Here is a 23,760-nt window from a genome sequence, read left to right as displayed (position 1 = left end):
GTCCTTCTTTGTAAATGATACTTCTCCAAGAAAGAGATAAAATAATTTCTACATTGCCAACATCAGTCACTAGTTCTTAAATATGAAGCAAGAATCAGGCAACAATAGCACGCTATTTGTTTTTTTCTCAGGCTCATTGTGTATACAGATACACACACAGTTGAAAGGACACGTTCATCTATGTGGCGAATAGTGAGACCTGTGAGTAGGGATCACACACGTATATATGTGAAAATTCATGCATACACACAAATACATATTTTTGATTTACATATTTCTAGTTATATTCAAAAAGTTACAAAATATGACACATAAATCAGGTTAGATCAAAGCACTTTAGAAACCTAAAGTATTAAGGGCAACACTGTATGTGAAACACTAAATTATTTTACGTCAATATCAATATCTGAGAAGGGAAAGGAAAGAATAGAACTGAAAATTTCTTCTTAGCTGGCTTAGCCCCTAAAAGATTTCCTGGGCATGGCCTGCTGGAAACACCTCCATAAAATTCTATCTTCAGGCTCTCCACAAATAGCTGTCACCATTATAGATTCCTTGTGACCTAAGAGCCATTTTTCTCAAGCCCTTTTTTGCTTGTGACAAACATAAGTACATAGTACAAAGCAGTATAAGGTGAACAGGTTTGTAGTCTTCACTGTTAGGCTTTCAGCTATTTGAATATAATCTGCATCTTAGGTAACCCACAGAATTCACTCATTTTAAAAAACAGCCTTATTGAGATGTAATTTGCATGCCATACAGTTCACCCATTGAAAGTGTCTAATTCAATCATCTTTAGCATATTCACAGATTTACATAACCATCACCATGATATAATTTTAGAATGTTTTTAATATAACCAAAATAAAACCTTTGCACATATTAGATATTAGGCTTCATTTATTTTCCCCTTCTACCCAACTCCTAGCCCTAGGAAACCGCTAATTCACTTCCTGTTCACGTAAATTTGTATATTCTAGACATTTCATAAAAACGGGATTATACAATATGCAGCCTGTGTCTGCCTTTTTGCACTTACTATAATGTTTTTAAGATTCATCCATATGCTCATAATTGGTAATACAGAAATATAAAGGATCATTAAAGACTATTATAAACAACAATATGCCAACAAATTTGAAAACCTAAAGGAAATGAATAAATTTCTGGATACAAAAAAACTTACCAATATTGAATCAAGAAGAAATAGGAAACAGACCAATTGTGAGTAATGAGATTAAATCAATAATAAAAAGTCTCCCAACAAAGGAAAGCCCAGGACTGGACAGTTTCACTGCAGAATTTCACCAAACTTTTTAAGAACTAATAGGAATTATTATCAAGGTATCCCCAAAAAATCAAAAGGGAACTTTTCCAAACTCATTCTACAAGTCCAGTATAATCCTGATACCAGCCTGGCCAACACAGTGAAACCCTGTCTCTACCAAAAATACAAAAATTAGCCGGGTGTGGTGGTGGGCACATGTAGTCCCAGCTCCTTGGGAGGCTGAGGCAGGAGAATCGCTTGAACCCAGGAGACAGAGGTTGCAGTTAGCTGAGATCACACCACTGCACTCCAGCTTGGGAAACACAGCAAGACTCAGTCTCAAAAAAAAAAAAAAAAAAAAAAAAAAAAAACACACACACACCAAAGGCATCACACTACCACATTTCAAAATGTACGTCTTACATGTGTTACATGTTACAAAGCTATGATAACCCAAGCAGCATATTACTGGCATAAAAACAGACACATAGACGAATGGAACAGAATACAGAACCCAAAAATAAAACCATGTATTTACAACCAACTGATTTTTGACAAAGTTGCCAAGATTATGCACTGGGGAAACAAGAGTTTCTTTAATGGTGCTGAGAAAACTGGATATCCATATGCAGAATAATGAAACTGGACCCCCACCACTCACACTATACAAAAATCAACTCAAAATAGATTAAAGACTGACATGTAAAATTCCAGAACTATTAAACTATTAGAGAAAATTATAGGGGAAAACCCTTAGAACGTTCATGTGAGAAAATATTTTATGAATAAGACCTCAAAAGCAGAAGCAACAAAATCATAAATAGACATATGGGATTATATCAAACTGAAAAGCTTTTTGCACAGCAGAGGAAAGAATAACAAAGTGAAAAGACAACCTATAGAGTGGAAAAAAAGTATTTGCCAATCATTCATCTGACAAGGAGTTAATATCCAGGATATATAAGGAACTCAAACAACTCAACAGCAAAAATAAATAAATAATACAATTTAAAATGCACAAATGAACTTAATAAGACATTTACCAAAAGGAAACATAAAAATATCCAACAAATATGTTTTAAAATGTTCAACATCACTAATCATCAAGGAAATGAAAACCAAAACAGTGAGGTATCATCTTACCACAGCTGGAATGACTATTATCAAAAAGACAAAAAATAACAAATGCTGGCAAGGATGTGGATAAAAGGAAACTCATGCATTGTTGGTGAGAATGTAAACTAGTATAGTTCTTATGAAGACTAGTATGGAGATTCCTCAAAAAACTACAAACAGCACTGCCATATGATCCAGCAATCCCACTACTGGGCATATATCCAAAGCAAAGGAAATTGGTACACCGAACAGATATCTGCACCCCCATATTTACTACAGCACTGTTCACAATAACCAAGATATGGAATTAGTCTAAGTGTCCATCAACAGATAAATGAATAAAGAGAATGTGGTACATATACAAAATGGAATACTATTCACCCATAAAACAGAATGAAACCTTGTCACTAGAGAAACATGGATGAGCCTGGGGGTTATTAAGTGAAATAAGCCAGGAAAAAAAACATAAACACTACATGTTCTCACTCACCTGGAGAAGCTTAAAACGTTGATCTCTTAGAAATAGAGTAGAATAAGGGTAACAAGGGACTGGAAAGGGTAGGGGAAGGGAAGGATAGGAAGAGATTGGCTAAAGGATACAAAATTACAGCCAGATAAGAGGAACAAGTTCTAGTGTTCTATAGCATTGTAGGTGTCTACAGTTAACAATAATTTAGCACATATTTTCAAATACCAAGAAGAGAAAATTCTGACTGTTCCCAACACAAATGATAATGTTTGAAGTGATGAATATGCTAATTACCCTGATTTTATTACTATACATTGTATGTATGAAAACATCAGTATGTACCCCATAAATATGTACAATCATGTGACAAATTTATTTGTTTATTTATTTATTTTGAGAGGGATTCTTGCTCTGTCGCCCAGGCCAGAGTGTAGTGATGCAATCTCAGCTCACTGCAACTCCACCTCCCAGGCTCAAGTGATTCTCCTGCCTCAGCCTCCCAAGTAGCTGGGATTACAACTGCCTGCCACTGCACCAGCTAATTTTTGTATTTTTTGTAGAGATGGGGTTTCACCATCTTGGCTAGGCTGGCCTTGAACTCCTGACCTCATGATCCACCTGCCTCAGCCTCCCAAAGTGCTGGATTACAGGCGTGAGCCACCACACCTGGTGACAATTTTAAAAAACATACTGTTTTAAATCACCCATATAAAGTATATGCTAATACTTCATTCCATTTTATGAGAGAATAACAACCCATTGTATCATTCTATCACCTTGAGTTGATTCATTCATCAGCTAATGGACATTTGGTTTGTTCCTACTTTCTCTAATATGAGCAATGCTGCTATGAACATTCACCTACAAGTTTTTGCATTGATATATATTTTCAGTTATCTTGCATATATACCTAGCAATGGAATTGCAGAGCCTTATGGTAATTATATTTTTAATTTTTGAAGAACTCTCAAGTATTTTCCAAAATGGCTGCACCATTTTTCATTTCCCCCACTTACATATGATTGGAAATTAATTTCTCCTTCCTCAAAACTGTTTTTGTTTACCTTTTGGTTAAAGCTATTCTAATGGCTGTGAAATGGTATCTCATTGCCAGTTTGATTTGTATTTCCTAATGAGTAATAACATCGAGCATTTTTTTACATGCTGATTACTCATTTTCATATTTTTTCAAAGAAATATATATTTAGATACTCATTTGCTCATTAATTAATTTGTTTTTATTATTTAATTCTAAGCATTTTTTGTATATTCTGGGTGTAAGTTTTTCATTAGATATGTGATTTGGAAATATTTTCTCCCATTATGTGAGTTGTATTTTCATTTTTTAGTTGGTGTCCTTTAAAGCACTAAAGATTTTAATTCTGGTGAAGTTTAATATATTTATTTCTTTTGTTGAATGTGCTTTTAATGTCGTATCTAAGAAGGCTTTGCCTTACTGGAGATCACAAATATTTAGTCCTATATTGTCTTCTAAAAGTTCTAGATCTTTAGCTCTTAAATTTAGGTTATATTATCTATTTTGATTAATTTTCTTGCATTATGTAAGAAAGGGGCCCAATTTCATTCATTTGCAATATAACTATCAGGTTGTTACAGCACCATTCATTTAGGACTATTTTCCCCCATTGAATATGGATTTATTTCTAGATACAATTCTGTTCCATTGGTCTATATGTCTATCCTCATGCCAGTACTACTACTCTGTCTTGATTACCCTAATTTTGAAGCAAACTGTGTATCAGGAATGGCAAATTCTTGAACTTTGTCCTTCTTTCTCAAGATTGTCTTGGCTGTTTTAGGTCTTTCGACTTTTAGAATTAGCTTGTGAATTTTTACAAAAAAAGGCAGCTGCAATTTTGATAATTGTCTTGAATCTCTATCTTAACAGTACAAATTCTTCCAATCCATTAATATAGAATGTCTTTCTATTTGTTGAGATTTCACTTAATATCTTTCAACAATTGTTTATACTTTTCAGTGTACAAGTCTTAGACCTGTTGTTAAATAAATTCCTGAGGATTTTATTCTTTGAGAGGCTATTATAAATGGAATTATTTCTTTAATTTTATTTTTGAATTGTTCATTGCTATTGTATGGAAATACATTTGATTTTTTTTATTGATTTTGTTTCTGCAATCAATTACTTTTGAACTTAATATGCAACCTGTTAATAAAATTAAAATTTACTTTTTCTGGTAGAAAAATTGGGAGACTTAATATGTATTGTTTCTTCTAATAGGGCAGGCCAGTCCTGTGCTAATCACTGTTAATTTCCACAACTACTATAAAGAAGCAATTAGCTCCATTTTCAAGTGAAGAAACAATTTCAGAAACTTAAAAGTTGTGTGTGTGTGTGTATGTGTGTGTACTTTTACATTAACACAATTTTATTGGTAGAGAATTTACAGGTATTTATCTTAGCCTTACTTTATTTTCAGTATTTTAACATCACTTTACAATTTTCAAATTATCCTTGCTCCTCTTTGATAGATAAACATTGTGTTCATTGGTTAGAAGAAGTGCCTGCATAATTGATTGAATTTTCTACTTTAAATCCAAATGTCTAATAGCAGATCACGAAAATCTGGCATAGTGAACTGCTTCTTGATTCCCTCACAAATGGATAAGTCTAATTGTCTTTTTTCAGATCTCTGTGATAGTTATGAAATTTAATATTTCAGCTTCTGGTAAAGGTGGTGCCTTTCACGTACATTTTGTCTTGTGAGTTAACACTATAGAAGTACAAGGGAGGCTGGGCGTGGTGGCTCACATCTGTAATCCCAGCACTTTGGGAGGCCAAGGCAAGTAGATCACGAGGTCAGGAGTTCAAGACAGGCCTGGCCAATATGGTGAAACCCCATCTCTGCTAAAACTACAAAAATTAGCCGGGCATATTGGCACACACCTGTAGTCTCAGCTACTTGGGAGGCTGAGGCAGAAGAATCACTTAACTTGGGAGGTGGAGGTTGCAGTGATCCCAGATCGAGCCACTGCACTCCAGCCTGGGCAACACAGTGAGACTCCATCTCAAAAAAAAAAAAAAAAAGGAGTACAAGGGAAACAGACATGTTAGTCGTGGATGACATTTTTGAGGATGTTTAGAGTTCCCTTGAGCCCCCCAAACTATCAGAAAGGATGGGTGTACTGAAGGATCATGAGAAGAGAAAGGGCATGGATGCTATTCCTTCTCCTACATGAATTTTCCAATGATACTCTGTTAGAACTACAGTATATGTTCTATAAAAGACAAACTTATTTGGTCAAATGTATCTGGAGACTGACAATTTATATTTTTTAAGGCTGTGACATGACCTGTAGAAAACAATTTTTATAGTCTATGTAATACAGCATTACCAAACAGTTTGACAATAAAACTACATTTTTCACAGAATACATATCAATATCTCTCAGAATTTGAAAAAGTATTAGCATCTTGGAGAAGTTTTCTTTTTTATCTACAACAAAATAACTTCTTAAATACTTGATTTATGCTAAGGTAATTAATCTCTATGTGCCTCAATATCCTCATTTGTAAAACAGGTATAATAATTATATCTATACTATATGGTTATGATAAATATAAGTTACTATTAGTAAATATTAACTAAGTTAATATTTGTAAAGCACTTACTATTGCTTGGCTTATAGTAAATAGTATGTAAGCATTTTTTAAACAAAATAAATGTTAAATACTATAGTCAGCTATTAGTAAAACTATAATGTTATTACAATTCCATTAAAATATTGCTATTACTATTTATTATGAGCTCTCTATTAGAATTCCACTCAGTAAGAAGTGGACCCAGAATGGCATTTATTATATAATACCTTATTTCATAATCTGTTTCCAAACTTTGCACTGGCTTTGTAAGTCATAAAAAATTATAAATCAAGATTTTATTGTATGTTGAAAGACAAGAACAATTAAGTAAGTGGAATAGGAGAACTGAATAGAGCCAGAGAAGCTGAGTTTGAGCTTTCCAGCTTCCTTGTATGCCTCACCAAGGACTAGAAAAAAAGGCAGGGGTAGCAGGGCTTCCTTCAAGTCATTTGTCTTGAGTCAAAAATGTTTAGAAGAGGAATTCCTTTCTTATAACTAAGGTAATTTTAAAGATTGCTTTACATCTATTGAATTCTTAAAAACTACTTTGTTTCTAGGTTTCATTTTCTGGCAGGAGAGCCCAGAGGAGAAGTTCTTGATAACTCTTTCACTGGAGGTATATGCAATACTGCCAAAAGCAGTAAGACAAGTAATCCATACCGTGTTCCAGCCAATCTGGAAAATGTCGGCTTTGAGGTATGACAGCCTAGCATGGTGGCAACTCCAACATCATCAGTGATTATAAGCTAAATTTCTCATGCAAAATTAGTGATGAATGAAGGGACAGAATGAAAAAATAGTGAACGATTTTAATCACCTGTTATGTGTTTGCATGTTATCCATGCACACCCAATGAGGCCAGTGATATCATCAATTTACAGATGAAAAAACTAAGGTAACAACTTTTCCAGAAGTCAAACAGCTAGCAAGAAGATGATTCAAGATTCAAGGCCAGGTTTTCTTGATTCGAGTTGGTTCCTTCGCCAGTGAATATTCAGCTGTAAAATAGCTCCACACCGATAAACAGTTTGATTTATTCAGAATTTTCTCCTAACCTAGTTAGTTCTCTTAGATAACCACAAAATATAGACTTTTTTTTTTAAGTGCCAAGCTCATAAGAAAAATCATGATGAGTCAGTCTAATCAGATAGTTCTGCTTACTTTTCTTACTATTTTATTAGTTGGTTTGGTTTATTTGTTTGTTTTAGTCAATGATGATAAGCAGCATACTACCTACTCCCAGAATCTAACCCGTGCCTTACAGATAAGTGCTCCACACTCATTGCACTAAAGTACGAGTAATCTACTTTTTCAAATTTGTGATAAGAACAGGAAATATATGATTTTAATGGTGACATTCATGCATACAAATTTGAGAAGATAGAGAGAATTTCAGAAGGTGCAATGATTTCTGAGATCCACTTTATGGGTAAAATGAATTTAGCAAAAAGTCATTTAATCTTTTTTTAAAAAGACCTTTATATACATATAAATACAGGCATTTTTCAATTCAATTCACTCAATTTAAAACCATCTAATATATACAATAGGTGGGGAATGTCTTTGGGAAGTAACTGTCAAATTCAAATACCTCTGGGAAGACTGATAATGCTGCTCTTAAGATGTATTGTATTGAACAGGCTTTGTAGACGGAGCTAAAACCTGAACATTCGTATGTAATACTGTTCTGATGCAAGTTGCTTTCTAGTTCCAAAATAACCAATCCACAAGTTTACTTTCAAAATACAATCATTTCACAAAAGCATATTGCCTGTATCTTCAGTAAGCATCTATTTCATGTAGTTTTACAAGTAACAAATTAAAGGAAGTATATGAGATTGAAGCAAACTGAGGTTTAGGTAACACTTCACACTTATATGACACTTCAGAGTCTTCAAAGTACTTTCATATATTGCCTTACTTGATTCCCCTAACAACCTCCCCGGAAATGTAGAAAATTGTTTACATCAATATTGCTAACAGAAAATTTAGGCTTGACCAGTTGTTGTGGCTCATGCCTGTAATTCCAGCACTTTGGGAAGCCAAGGCGGGTGGATCCTGTGAGGTCAGGAGTCTGAGACCAGCCTGCGGAACATGGTGAAATCCTGTCTCTATTAAAAATACAAAACTTAGCCAGGCATGGTGGTGCACACCTGTAGTCCCAGCTACTCAGGAGGCTGAGGCACAAGAATTGCTTGAACCCAGGAGGCGGAGGCTGCAGTGAGCCGAGATTGTGCCACTGCACTCCAGCCTGGGTGATAGAGTGAGACCCTGTCTCAAAAAAAAAAAAGAAAGAAAGAAAAGAAAATATAGGCTTATTGGTTTATGGAAGTTAAACAACTTCCTCAGTTACAGAGCAAATAAATGGCACAGAAGAATAAGAACTCCTGGATTTTGGCTCCTACAGTCTGGGACTGCCTATGTTAGATGAGACCGTTATAGTGTATCAAGAAAGACAGTAAAACTCGGTGCAGTGGGTTTAAAGTCTGAGCACCTTCACAAACTATCAGTTAAAACGTATCTCTGTGAAGTTAGACAGTGATGTTCTGGAGCAAGCAATATGAATTCACAAGGTCAACCGTTAACTTTTCAGGAATTTTGCAAGCCAATTGCTAAACATAGACTTTTTTTTTCCTTTTTCAACTTTTATTTTAGATTCAGGGGGTACATAGGCACGTTTGTCACCTGGGTTTATTGTGTGATGCTGAGGTTTGGGGTACAAATGATCCCTTCACCCAGGTACTAAGCATAGCACCCCACAGTTTTTCAGCTCTTGCCCCCCTCCCTCTTTTCCCCTCTAGTAGTCCCCAGTGTCTATTCTTGCCATCTTTACATCTATGAGTACTTGATGTTTAGCCCTCACTTATAAACGAAAACATGTCATATTTGTTTTTCTGTTCCTTTGTTAATTTGCCTAGGATAATGGTCTCCAGCTGTACCCATGTTGCTGTGAAGGATATGATTTTGTTCTTTCTTATGGCTGCTGGTATTCCATGGCATATATATACCACATTTTCCTTATCCAATCTACTGCTGATTGGCACCTAGGTTAATTCCATGTCTTTGCTATTACAAATAGTACTATGATGAACATGTGAGTGCATGTGTATTTTTGATAGAACAATTTGTTTTCTTTTGGATATGTACCCAGTAATGGGATTGCAGGGTCAAATGGTAGTTGTTCTATTTTAAGTTCTTTTAGAAATATCCAAACTGCTTTTCGCAGTGGCTGAACTAATTTACATTCCCACCAACAGTGTATTAGCATTCCTTTTTTCCACAGCCTTGCCAACATCTGTTGGGTTTTTTTGACTTTTTAATACTAGCCATCCTGACTGGTGTGAGAAGGTATCTCTTTGTGGCTTTGATTTGCATTTCTCTGATGATTATTGACGATGAGCTTCTTTTTATATATTTGTTGGTCAAAACACAGTCATTATGAAACATCAAATATATTATCTCACAGGTAAACATATTAAAAACAAAGGTTATAATGACTCAAAATTTATCATGTTTCAATTGCGTTGCTACATTTTACCATTATCCATGCTCTTGAGGTTATTTACATCTATTGGATTTGTATTATTAAAACACTTTGCAACTTGCTACCATGCACCTCTTCCCAAGTTTGAATTCAGGGCATCACATAGGTAGCTTGAAATCAGCCATGGTAAGAATATACACACAATGGAAAAGGAAAATGTTATAGTAAATCGAGGCTTTCTTCCCCCTCCCAGAGAGCTAGTTGTTAAATACTTACTAACAGATCACTGGGTTAACCCACAAAGCTTGATAACTCAAGCCTGGATAGCAAGTTACATGAGGAAATATAGCCTGAAAATTCTTAGACAGACTAAACTCATTTCCTTATCAATGTAACTCTAAGACTTGTTCAAGCTTATGAATCTACCTGAGCTAATCTTTAACTATATATCATAGTGGTATGGCTAAAGTCATAGTGATAAGGCTAAACAAGGTCATAGTGGTATTTCTTCAAACAAAAATATGGCAATGACTATAGTCGAGGTCACGAGCTATTGGTTTTCTTTTAACTTATCTCTGCATAACTTCATTCTTTAGGCATACCTTCAGCAGGCAGCTGTGCAAACCTAAGTTATACATTATTGAAAATAACAGAGGAGGAGAAATTCAGCAGCCATCTGACTTCCCTTCTTTTGTAGTATTGTAGCTTACTAAGACAGATGAAATAATGGCTGGCGGGTACACAGAGACTAAAGAGTCACAAAAGGAAGAAAAGGCAAAAGGAAACTGGGCAGGGTGTTAGAATAGAAGATCTTAGAAAAACTACAGGACAGTTTTTGGAATACAGACACCAGACAGCATTTTATCAAGCAGGACAAGTTAGGTTACACTGCAATAACAATTCTAAGACGTCAGTGTCTTAAAACAGTGTCACTCATACTGTATGTTCTACTCATAGTAGTCACTTAGAAACCAAGGGACTTAAGGGATTCTGCTTTGATACATCCTTCCATGATGAATTTCAAAAGAAAAAAAAAAAGGGGGGAAATGGCATATTTCCCATCAACTCTTAAAGTGACAGATACCATTTATATTTTTGTTTTATTGGCCAAAGAGAGTAGGGATATGCATGCTTTTTATGTGCACAGAGAAAGACTAGAGTAGTTATAAACAGTGTAATGACTAACACAAAGGTCAATCAAGAGAAGGTCAGCACTGGGGGCTTTGGTAGCATGCAGTGGGATACCAACCTCAGAAACTGTGATATTGAAGTCAGACTTCAGTCTCTTGAAAAAGTATAAAACAAGGAATACCTGGTTATAAAGAACAAGTCAAGTTGTCAGAACTGAAAAGTATCTTAGTTAGATCACATGCTGCATCAAAATCACAGGCAGACTAAAAATAACCCTCGTTGCTTATCACCCTGTTAAGTCTCAGCTTAGATGGCATTTCCTTGAGGGAGGATTTCCTGATATTGCCTCTCAGGGTCTTATATTTCCTATGGGATCTCATAGGCCATACAATGCTTACTGCATTAAGTGTTTGTGATTATATCTTTCTATAACTAAACTATTAACCCCTCAATGTAGGAAGTAACACTATTCTTTGTTCTCTAGCAAAATGTGTCCTCAATAAATATTGGCTGAGTGCATAAATAAATAAATCGTCATTTCATTAGATATCTAAAAGTCACTCCAGTATTTCCTAAATTATATTTTATTTTACACGGATTTTTCTCCAGGTACAAACTGCAGAAGATGACTTGAAAACAGAGTTCTACAAGGATTTAACTTCTCTTGGACACAATGACAATCAACAAGGCTCATTTTCAAGTGACAGGGGGAGCTCTTTCAGTGTACCAATTTTTTATTCCTCAAAGAAAAGTGAAAAGATCAACCAGAATTCTGCCTTCAAGCAAGCCATTCAAGCTTCTCACAAAAAGGTAACAAAAATGGTTTCCAATCTTTTTCTTCTTTCTTGATAAGTAACACCAATTCTAGCAATCACGCAACAAGAAGGGGAGAGTTTTGATATTGTACCAGTGTAACTGCTAACACACATTTAAGTAATTTTCCCATTTTTTGTTATATCTCACTTTAAAAGTTATAGAAATACTATATATATTAATGCTTCCATTTTGCATGCATTTGACTGTTATTGTTGTTTTTTATCTTTACTTTTTGTTCATATGATTGTAGGTGTGCTTCTTATAAACTCCACAACAGAACTTTGTCCTTTCATGTAATCTTGACAGTCTCAAGTCTTTGCTAGGAAAATTTAGCCAATTTATATTTATTATATTCATGGACATGTTTGATCATATTTTTTCCATCTTTTCTTTTTCTTACTCATTTCACTTTGTTACTGTTTCCTGTTTTCTCTCATTTGCTGTTTGTAATCACATTTCTATCTACTCCTTTTTTCCTTTTGGTGATTTTGAAATTTCTACTATACATTTTTTTTTTTTTTTTTTGAGATGGAGTTTTGCTCTTGTTGCCCAGGCTGGAGTGCAATGGTACAATCTTGGTTCACCACAACCTCCACCTTCCGGGTTCAAGCAATTCTCCTGCCTCAGCCTCCTGAGTAGCTGGGATTACAGGCATGCACCACCATGCCCAACTAATTTTTTATTCTTAGTAGAGATGGAATTTCTCTATGTTGGTCCAGCTGGTCTCGAACTCCCGACTTGAGGTCACCTGCCTGCCTCAGCCTCCCAAAGTGCTGGGATTACAGGCGTGAGCCACTGTCTACTATACTTTTAAGTGCTGCTCATAGTTACTTTTCTCTAGTTAGGAAGCATAATTAGACCTATGTTTTTTCTTTTATCACATAAAATAATATCTGTAACTCCCCCCAAAAGATCTTTTACCTACCTAGTCCCCACATGCCAACCCCTCTATGTCCTTGAGAACATATTTACTTTTCTATTCCCACCATGAGGTTCCAACATCACAGTTTTAGTGAGATAGTTAAAAACCTTTGTGTTCCAAGCTATTCTTAAAGATTGTTTTGTGTATGTTTATATATTTTTTATGTTAGTGTGTATTTTATTCTAACTCCTATCTTTTCTACTTAAAGATTCCTCACATAACACTTATAATTTTCAAGTTCATAGTCTATATTTTATATTTTTGTTATATTTTATATACATATTTGTATGTCTATATATTTGTACACATACACAAATATGTATATAAAATATAAAATGTATAATATTTTGTTATATTTATATTTATACATACATATTTACCTATCTCCCTTTATTTTCCTCTTATTTCCTTTTCTTGAGATCCCTGTTCTCATTCAGTTGCCTTTTTTTTTGTATTTTCCTCATATAGGACATATGCAAGGTATATTCTCTAAATCTTTGCATATGAAACATTGCTTGCCTTTTCCCTGAACAATAAATATAAAGAATACCCGACTGTATAATAATCATTATGTCTTGATAGTAGATGTTATTCAACTGTCTTCTAATTTCCATTGGTATATAAGAAAAATCACATTCAGAGCAAATTTTTTTATTTTCTTTTCCCTGCTTAGAAAGTTACAATTATTTTTTTGCACTTGGAACTTAGGGTATGTCTAAGTATTGTACTTTTCCTGTTAATCTTGCCAGGGACTTATGGAACCCTTTTAATATACAAAGATACAGCTTTCCTTGTTAATCATTCTTCATATGCTCCTTTTTCTCTTATTATTTGCATTTTAAATCTCTTAGATATGTCTCACCGTGCTTAAACAATTTAGGAGACAGATTTCTCTCTGAAATTTTTAGACATTTACCAAGGTCTTTTAAAATAGTGTCTATTGCTCACTATAATCACCACCCTAAGTAGCATTTGCCCTTTCCCAAGAGATGAATGAAGAGAATGAGCCCTGAATCATGGAACTAGAAAGGGAGGAGACAGAGTTACCAATGTCAGAGTTAATGGGATCAGCAACTGGAGGACACCATATTATGCTTGCTCCTACCTTTATCATATTGCTCTTCTACTTTTATTTAGACAGACCTTTATGCACTTATATAAGACCCAACAGCACTGTATGGATAATTTTCCCAAATATTTCATTTATCCTCAAAAGAATTCTCGATTATTAGAGTCAATATCTAAACATCATTTTGCAGATGAATAAATTGAAGTTCATGCATGCAATTTTAATTCAACAAACATTTATCAGATACCTACCATAAGGCAAGCACTAACTAAAGTCCAAGAAGCTGAGAGAATTCCAGTGATCTTACAGTAAATAAATGCCAGAGTTAGGAACTGAATGGCCTGATTTTTATTTACTTTATTTTTTAATTTTTTTATTGTACTTTAAATTCTGGGGTACATGTGTAGCACATGCAGGTTTGTTACATAGTTATACACGTGCCATGGTGGTTTGCTGTACCCGTGAGCACATTATCACATTAGGTATTTCTCCTAATGCTATCCCTCCCCTAGTACCTCAACCCCCAACAGACTCCGGTGTGTGATGCTCCCCTCCCTGTGTGCATGTGTTCTCATTTTTCAACACCCACTTATGAGTGAGAACATGCAGTGTTTGGTTTTCTGCTCTTGTGTTAGTTTGCTGAGAATGATGGTTTCCAGCTTCATCCATGTCCCTGCAAAGACATGAACTCATCATTTTTTGGCTGCATAGTATTCCATGGTGTATATGTGCCACATTTTCTTTATCCACTCTATCATTGATGGGCATTTGGGTTGGTTCCAAGTTGTTGTTATTGTGAACAGTGCTGCAATGAACGTATGTGTGCATGTGTCTTTATAATAGAATGATTTGTAATTCTTTTGGTATATTACCCAGTAATGGTATTGCTGGGTCAAATGGTATTTCCAGTTCTAGATTCTTGAGGAATTACCACACTGTCTTCTGCAATGGTTGAACTAATTTACACACCCACTAACAGTGTAAAAGTGTTCCTATTTCTCCACATCCTCTCCAGCATCTGTTGTCTCCTGTTTTTTTAATGATCACCATTCTAACTGGTGTGAGATGGTATCATTGTAGTTTTGATTTGCATTTCTCTAATGACCAACGATGATGAGCTTTTTTTTGTATATTTATTGGCCACATACATGTCTCCTTTTGAGAACTGTCTGTTCATATCCTTTGCCCACTTTTTGATGGGGTTGCTTTTTTTCTTGTAGATTTAAGTTTTTTGTATATTCTGGATATTTGTCCTTTGTCAGATGGATAGATTGCAAACATTTTCTCCCATTCTATAGGGTGCCTGTTCACTCTAATTATAGTTTCCTTTGCTATGCAGAAGCTCTTAAGTTTAATTAGATACCATTTGTCTATTTTGGTTTTTGTTGCCATTGCTCTTGGTGTTTTAGTCATGAAGTCCTTACCTATGCCTATGTCCTGAATGGTATTGCCTAAGTTTTCTTATAGGGTTTTTATGGTTTTAGGTCTTACGTTTAAATCTTTAATCCATCTTGAGTTAATTTGTGTATAAGGTGTAAGGAAGGGATCCAGTTTTTGCTTTCTGCATATGGCTAGTCATTTTCCCAACACCGTTTATTAAATAGGGAATCCTATTGCATTTCACTTCAAGATATTTGACTTTTTATTCATTTATTTATTTATTCATAATTCTAGCAAATTACAGAAGAACACTGGTCTGGTGATATTGACATGTAAAAAATGACAATGAAATAGATTCATTTTATATATACATAATATATATACATTCATTTTATATATACCTTATATATATGTGTATATATATAAAATTTATATTACTACCTCAGTTTAGAATGGGCTATGGGTCCTACAGTGCCCTCCAAACCTAACAAATTATATTTGTAAGACAAGATAGTATCAGAATTTCTTGTAAGTAAAAATATATATCTCTAGTCCTCTCCCTTAATTACTGATTCAGAATATCTGGGATTGGGCATGGGAATATGGCCTTTTTTATTTTTAGCTCCCTAGCTCAGTATAATGTAGCATGCAGGATTGGAAATAACTGCTTATAGTCAAAGATGAAAGGAGATAGACGTGTTTGAATGAGTTATAGGTATAGTTCTATGTCTTGCTTCACATATGTGATTTATATGTATTTCAAAGATGCTAGAGAACATTTGTAAAACCCTTATATGTAGATAAACAGCTATTGTTTGATCCTCTAATAGTCTGTCCCAAAGTGAAAAAATTTAGAGCTCTTCACAATATCGGATTGGAACATATGAAACTACTGTTATTCAACCATTTTGGTTTACAAAATTGTTAGCCTCATACAGTTTAATCCAACATCATTACTGTCATCTTTCATTAGGTATGAACAGAATTAAGGAATTTCAGTCTAAATAGAAAATGAGGTTGGGCATGGTGGCTCACACCTGTAATCCCAGCACTTTGGGAGGCTGAGGTGGGTGGACCATCTGAGGTCAGGAATTTGAAAACAGCCTGGCCAACATGGTAAAAATTATTTATAGATCCTAAAAAAACTAGATACTCTAGTCTCTTTCTGTGCAAATAAAAATACAAAAATTAGCCAGACATGGTGGCGGGTGCCTGTAGTCCCAGCTACTTGGGAAGCTGAGGCAGGAGAATTGCTTTAACCTGGGAAGCAGAAGTTGCAATGAGCTGAGATGGTGCCACTGCACTCCAGCCTGGGTGACAGAGTGAAACTCGATCTAAAAAAAAAGAAAAGAAAAAGAGAGAAAGAAAAGAAAAGAAAAGAAAATGCTACTGCAGCTTCTCTTAGTCTTCAAGTAGAGAAAACAAGATACCACGAAATTGAAAATCAATCCAAGCCTTTCTGGAGCATAATGCTTTAGTTGTTTTGTCAATCACAGATCAAACTAGACATTTGTTGAGCAAACAGTCTGTTTCCAAGCAAAATATCAGTTAACTCAGTAAGAGTCACTACTTTCCTTATATACTTTACAACATTGAAATCACAAAAATACTATTAAAATAAAGCAAGACCTCATACATTGTTGAAATAGATTATATGTGGTTTAATAACCTATACTAATATATTTTTTAACTCTAAAATAGCCAGTTTCAGTTATCATGAACCAGCAAGCAGAACACCATGGAGGTAATTGTGCTAAGTTGAGCTACCAAAGTTTAACTTGTATTTTCCAGGACTGAGACTTTAAAGCATCCTGGAAATATTGAACCTTCCAGAACAGGCACTGCAGATACTCAGGGAATGAGTGTGCTTCTTATTGAAGGCACAAGGGCTCTCCAACTTTTGAAAACTATGGTTCTATGACAAAATTCAAGTATTATAGTTAAAAATAGAATTAATGAGAACCTACTAAAATGGAATTTCCACAAAGGCATGAACTTTGTCTGCCTTCTTCACTTCTTTTTCTATAGCATCTAAGACAGGTAGGCAATAAATGTATAAAAGTTCAGAAGGTAGAATGAAGGAAGAGAAGGACAGGGAAAAGGAAAGAAAGAAGGGAGATTAATGCTGATTCTTTTTCAATTTTGGGGATTTTTTTTTCTTTTGTATCAGCAGCCATCTTGTGCCATAATTATAGCAAAGAGGAATATGGTTAATAATTAACAGTTACAATAGTTATTTTGCGAAAATATGGTTCTTACTCTGTTTCTATTATTACAATTTATTAAAATTGAGAAATCAGATAAAGTATGTAAAAAATTTTTTCAACAATATACATAAAAACTTATAAACTTCAGTGGCTATATAGAAAGATAATCTGAGGAAATAAGATTTTAAGCATAATATTGATCAGCTAATTCTAAATTAATCTGACATAAAATGAAATGATAAACAAATAGGTTTGTAAACAAAAAAATCTCATATATTTCTGCATATGGGTGAAGGAGAGAGAATATAAATAATTTTACTTAAGTTCACCCCCTAAGTAATTTAGAATCAGCATTTTGGAGTTGAAAGGAGGTGTGAAATGTTTCCAGGTGCAAGCCCTCATCTTATCATTTGACAACTGAATTCTAGAGAATCAAACGCTTTTTTTCAGTTAGTGACAAAGCTGTAACTTGAATCTCAGTTATATAACCTCCATCTCAGTTGCATAACTTCCACTTCAAAATGCACACAATCGTTTTTCAACTATTCACATTAGCAAGCATTCTAAATAAAAACTCAGTAGAAATTCAGCCATGATTGACAATCAAGAAAGCAAGCTGACATTTGTGATCATTGATTTTTTTTCTTTCTTAGAGAGCACATGCCCCCTTTCTTAACTGGTATGATAGCATGCAATACATTTTATCTCTTTTCTATTATTTTAATTATTCTCCTTTGACTTTATTTAGATCCTGAAATGATATGAAGAATGATTTAAAAAACACATATTAAAATAAATAAAACAAAAATAGAAAACTAAGACCAAAAAACAAAGAAAAATAAGTAAGCTTAACCTCTGTGATTTTATGCATCACATTTGTCTCTAAATTTCCTGACATCTGGGAACATCATAAGCTTACACAATAGTGGTTACCCAAAAAGGAAGATGCATGCCAATATCTCAAGGGAAACAAAATTTGTACTGGCACTAAATTCTAAAAGATAATTTATGAATAGCATTTTTATAGGAGATAATTTCATAGAGCAATAATTTATAGCAAATTAAATAGCAATCTTTTACATTATTAAGATAATATTATCTGTTTTGACGTTGAACATTGGTATTGGAAAGTAAAATAAAAATTATAATTTTGTATGTGAGAACATGCAATAGAGAGTGAGAGTTGTAATACTATGGAGGGAATGAAACTAACGATAAATCAATGATATTTAAATGTGTGGTACTTCAAACTTTCATTACCTTTAATCATCTTTTCTTTTTACTTCTTTCTTCCATTTAGGATTCTAGTTTCATTAGGATCCATAAAGTGATGAAAGTCTTAAACTTCACAATGAAAACTAAAGATCTGCACCTTTCTGATGTCTTTTTGAAAGCACTTAACCATCTGCCTCTAGAATACAACTCTGCTTTGTACAGCCGAATATTCGATGACTTTGGGACTCATTATTTCACCTCTGGCTCCCTGGGGGGTGTGTATGACCTCCTCTATCAGTTTAGCAGCGAGGAACTAAAGAATTCAGGTAACTTTCTTCAGTCCTCACTCTTTTTAACTGATATGATAGCATGTAATACATTTTTTCTCTTACTATATTAATTATTTTTCTTTGACTTAAGATCCTGCTTTATTTCCAAAGTGATATATAAAGAATGATTTAAAAAATATATACACATTCAAATAAATAAAACAAAAATAGAAAACTAAGACCAAAAAATAAAGAAAAACAAGTAAGCTTAACCTCTGTGATTTTATGCATCACATTTGTCTCTAAATTTCCTGACATCTGGGAACATCATAAGCTTACACAATAGTGGTTACCCAAAAAGGAAGATGCAGGTCAATATCTCAAGGGAAACAAAGTTTGTACTGGCACTAAATTCTAAAAGATAATTTATGAATAGCATTTTTATAGGAGATCATTTCACAGAGCAATAATTTATAGCAAATTAAATAGCAATCTTTTTCTTGTAATAATTTTAACTAAAAGCCAAGATGAAACCTACGATGAAAGAAAAATTAGAAACTTGACAAGGGACTAAGCTAGAGTGGGCCCCATAAGCACCTACTGGTGATGAAACCTGAAACTAAATTCAAAAGGTTTGTGTTATTGTAGGCTTTCCACACTGCCTGCATGCCTTATGTTTCCTTTCAGTTATCCTTTCCACTGGAGAAATTCTTGCATGATGAATTTGATGTCTTCTGCTACTGCAAATAGTATCAACACCAATGCTGAGCAGAAATAGTTAGGGGAAATCTCTGATCTTTGACTTGGTTTTGTGTCACCCTCAGATGAAATTATTCTGGTCACTGCTGCTATAACTGAGACAATAATTTCCCACTGATGAATATAATCCTCACGCATGCAGAGCCCCTAAATGCTTAGAGATAAGGTCAGTTAAGAACTGGGTGAATCTTTAATCAACTATTCATCCTTTCAAGAGTTAAAGCCCCATAACCAAAATGAAGAGTAATGAGCTCTACTTTCCTACTGAAACATTCTTACATTCCATCTCTTCCTCTGTAGAGGTAGAGACTGACAGTTACATATAATGAAGGAAAGAAAAGGAGTTTGGGATGTGATAGGAAATTCAAAATAAATACCCATGCATATCTATGTATACATGCACACACACAATATATACATACACATGCATACAATGTATATATGTATTGACAGTGTGTCTCTATGTGCTTATGTGTATGTGTATATATATTCAATAAGATGTATTCTGGATATAAGGACAATCTGGCTGTGACATCTGTCAATTCACTGTTTGCCAGAGTTGATTTGGCTGATCTGGCTGGCTAGGTGGGTGTCTCCTTCCTCCCTCACCACTCCATGTGTGTCCCTCCCAAAGCTGCACACTCAGTCAAAGACGACCATCCCCAATAGAGGAGGACTGGTCTTCAGTCAAGGGTATACAAGTAGCTGCACTCTTCTGCTAGAACCTCCAAACAAGCTCTCAATATATGTATTTGATTTTTTTTTTTTTTTTTTTTTTGAGACGGAGTTTCGCTCTTGTTACCCAGGCTGGAGTGCAATGGCGCGATCTTGGCTCACCGCAACCTCCACCTCCTGGGTTCAGGCAATTCTCCTGCCTCAGCCTCCTGAGTAGCTGGGATTACAGGCACGCACCACCATGCTCAGCTAATTTTTTGTATTTTTAGTAGAAACGGAGTTTCACCATGTTGACCAGGATAGTCTCGATCTCTTGACTCGTGATCCACCCGCCTCAGCCTCCCAAAGTGCTGGGATTACAGGCATGAGCCACCGTGCCAGGCCCCTGTATTTGATATTCTTATATTCAGTAAGTTTATCTGTAATAATATATCTGTAAAATCTTAATTGTGGTTAAAATGAAGCACAATCTGACAGAAACAACTTCTCAAGAAAATGAAATTCTCCAGTTCATGTGCTTACCTGGCTTCTCCAGCTCTCTAGATAAATAGATATTCTGGCCTCTTCCCTTTTCTCTCCTCCTATTCTCTCTCCCTTTGCCTCATCATAACATGAAACTAAAGCATAGATTTAATTTTTGCTATGCTTCATTCAATAAGAATTATATCCCTTGTCATTAATTTTTGAAAAATAACTGAATATTTCATAGTACTTTATTTCCCTCAAGAAAAAAAAAATTAAACTGCCTTTTATTTGCATCCCTTGATTTATTTCTCTATTGTTCAATGTTCCACAGTCAAGTTAAAACCTTGAATAAAAGTTGACATTGCTTCAGTATGCTGTGGAAAAGAGTTTCATAAACACAGTGAAAACATCAAACAATAAAAACATCATAATATGCAAGAGGGTAATCTTAAACTCCTTTTGTTGGGAAGTCATCTTCTACTCTGAATTGGAGGTTAAAAGTTATTCACTATGCTACTTATTAATCTGACATTTTCAACTAACACTTGACTTTTGCACATCAGAGTAGCTAAAGACATTACTGAAATACTGATTCCTATGCCACACAGCAGAGGAACACTCAGGTTTAAGAGGTCAGGTACTGCAGTATCAAGTAGTTTCTTAGTTAATGTAGAGAGAGGTCCAGCAGCAAAAAACTGGACATACTGCAGGGAAGAAAAGGGTTGCACAGAAATTCATTGATAAAGTCCAGATATTTTAATCACTGCATGTCCAATGTCATAAAAATATTCATCATTCAAAACTTCAAAGATTCACCTATAGCCTTCAAAAATGAAATTGTTTATAATTAATTTATTATGTTATAGTTAATTAACTGAACACATACAATTTAATTATTACTTATAAATAATAACAGCCTACTGAATGAATAAGAAAAGAATAAGAATTAGGCATATATAAATGCATTACGTTCCCAGTATGGCCTAAATATTTGACTAACCGACTTATAAAAACAATCCTACCAGAAGCAAAATGAACCATATTTATTCAACCAGACTGAAACAATTATCTTTTTGTTAGAATTGAAGATGCAAACTAAACATGAGGGCTTCAAACCAAGAATTTTTTACTTCCAACTAACAATGCATCTCTTCAAATGTATCAAACTGTCACCAAATAATGAGGTAGACAGGCCCAGTTCACATGTACCCAGCCTCATTTCTCAGTGATCTATGCCTCCAGATTTCCATTTCAGTATCACACCTAATCAGAACCTCAAGCTCTGAAAACACCCATCCCTGCCTATTATGACCCACAACCCCAAATACTAGTATTTGATAACCCACTTTGCTTTTAGGTGCTTAAGAGCTGATATTAACAGCTCTATCTCTCATGTGCTCGTATTCTGCAAGGCAAATTTTAACTAAACATCAAAAGACCTGGATTTTAGTTTTGATGTTTCCAGCAGTGAGTCAGGTGGCTTGGAAGCTGTTAAGAAAAAGAAAATGTTGATTTCCCTCAAATTACCCCAGATAGTACTAACTCAGCCTACAAGGATACTAGATCTGTTCCCCTACACTCTTGCACTAACACACAGATTTTGAGGTCATTGAGAATGATCACAGGACTGTGGTGAGTGGGAGTGGTTCAGATGCCCATATCTTCAACAAATGATGCTAGGGAGTTTAGAAAAGGAGAACAGTGAGGACTAAAGGTATTAAAACCAGATGGTCTGAGCCTAGAGTATCAAGGTTTTCACAAGTTATAAGACCATGGGGAGTCATCCAATGAAAGCACCAGTGGGAAACTAGGAAGATATCAATCCCAGCTCCCATACATGAATGGGGTGAGAAAATGGCAGTATCAACTTCTGTTGGAGATGACAGTGGAAACAGTATCAGGCGCAGGCTTGAATTAACATGGGGACATGGAATAGCCAGGGAGGAGTTTGAAAATAATTCATAGGTCAGGAAGTCAGAATTTCTGAGATTACAAAAAAAAGGGATTTGGAGGTAGGGACTGAGTGAGTAGCTGAGTAAGGGAGAAGAAGCCCAGAGAGGTATGAGAATGACTGTTCAGGGAAGAAGCGCTGCCAAGAAGATTTGCATTTTAGATGACACACAGGGAAGCAACTGAAGTGGACTCAGGTCTCACAGAATCAGCAGTGGCCCAGAAACTAGGTCTTAGAATGGAGAACAGATCAGGTATGTCATGGTCTCTTTATTTGCAGGACTACACAGTACAGTGGCCAATAGAAAGGGAAAGCTTAGAGCTCCATTGTGTTAACTGGCAACGAGGGGCAGACAACAGGGACAGGCCATCACCATCCCCAGGAGATGAGCCACACTGGCTCATATGCACTTCTGAGGGTCAGTGTTAAAGGGAGAGATAATATACTTTCAAACATACTCTTCTGTTCAGAACCATCTCTGGGCCCATGCAGGATTGAATCTGTAGGTAAAGCTAACTTGAGCTGTCACTTAAGTTTATGGGGATTGGGGAAGAGAGGGGCTAATATAAAGTATCTGTAGCTCTGAAGTGACCAGAGCATCATGTTCCTCTTTGAATTGTCCATGGTGCATTCTCAGTGGTTTTTGTTTGTATTTAACTTCGCAGGTTTAACCCAGGAAGAAAGCCAACACTGTGTCCGGATTGAAACAAAGAAACGTGTTTTATTTGTTAAGAAAACAAAAGTGGAACATAGGTGCACCACCAACAAGCTTTCAGAGAAACATGAAGGTAACAGTACCCTCTCTTAGCAGCTTATCCAGTGTGCCCTGAGCCTAGCTGTCATTTACAGACCATATTGGACATGACTATGCTATTTTTAGCTTTTCATTTATTTCATTTCTATGCCTCAGAACCCTGTGTGTTGGGGCAGGAGATGCAAATAA

General features: G+C 35.1%; 1 protein-coding gene across 3 annotated transcripts in view; it reads left to right on the top strand.

Moving 5' to 3' along the window:
* Positions 1–23,760, top strand: part of C6 (complement C6) — a 69,506-nt gene that overhangs the window by 13,297 nt on the left and 32,449 nt on the right. For all 3 annotated transcript variants that reach the window (XM_064375939.1, XM_064375940.1, XM_064375941.1), the window contains exons 6-9: positions 7,032–7,170; positions 11,699–11,899; positions 18,784–19,024; positions 23,483–23,605. In XM_064375939.1, the coding sequence (XP_064232009.1) occupies positions 7,032–7,170; positions 11,699–11,899; positions 18,784–19,024; positions 23,483–23,605 (704 nt within the window). The remainder of the gene's footprint in view (positions 1–7,031; positions 7,171–11,698; positions 11,900–18,783; positions 19,025–23,482; positions 23,606–23,760) is intronic.

This window comes from Aotus nancymaae, unplaced genomic scaffold (assembly GCF_030222135.1).
Source record: "Aotus nancymaae isolate 86718 unplaced genomic scaffold, 86718_ANA_hifiasm-v0.15.2.pri h1tg000014l, whole genome shotgun sequence".
NCBI classification, from domain to species: Eukaryota; Metazoa; Chordata; class Mammalia; order Primates; family Aotidae; genus Aotus; species Aotus nancymaae.
Note: the sequence above shows the minus strand (reverse complement) of the source record. Positions and strands in the feature narration are given on the sequence as shown.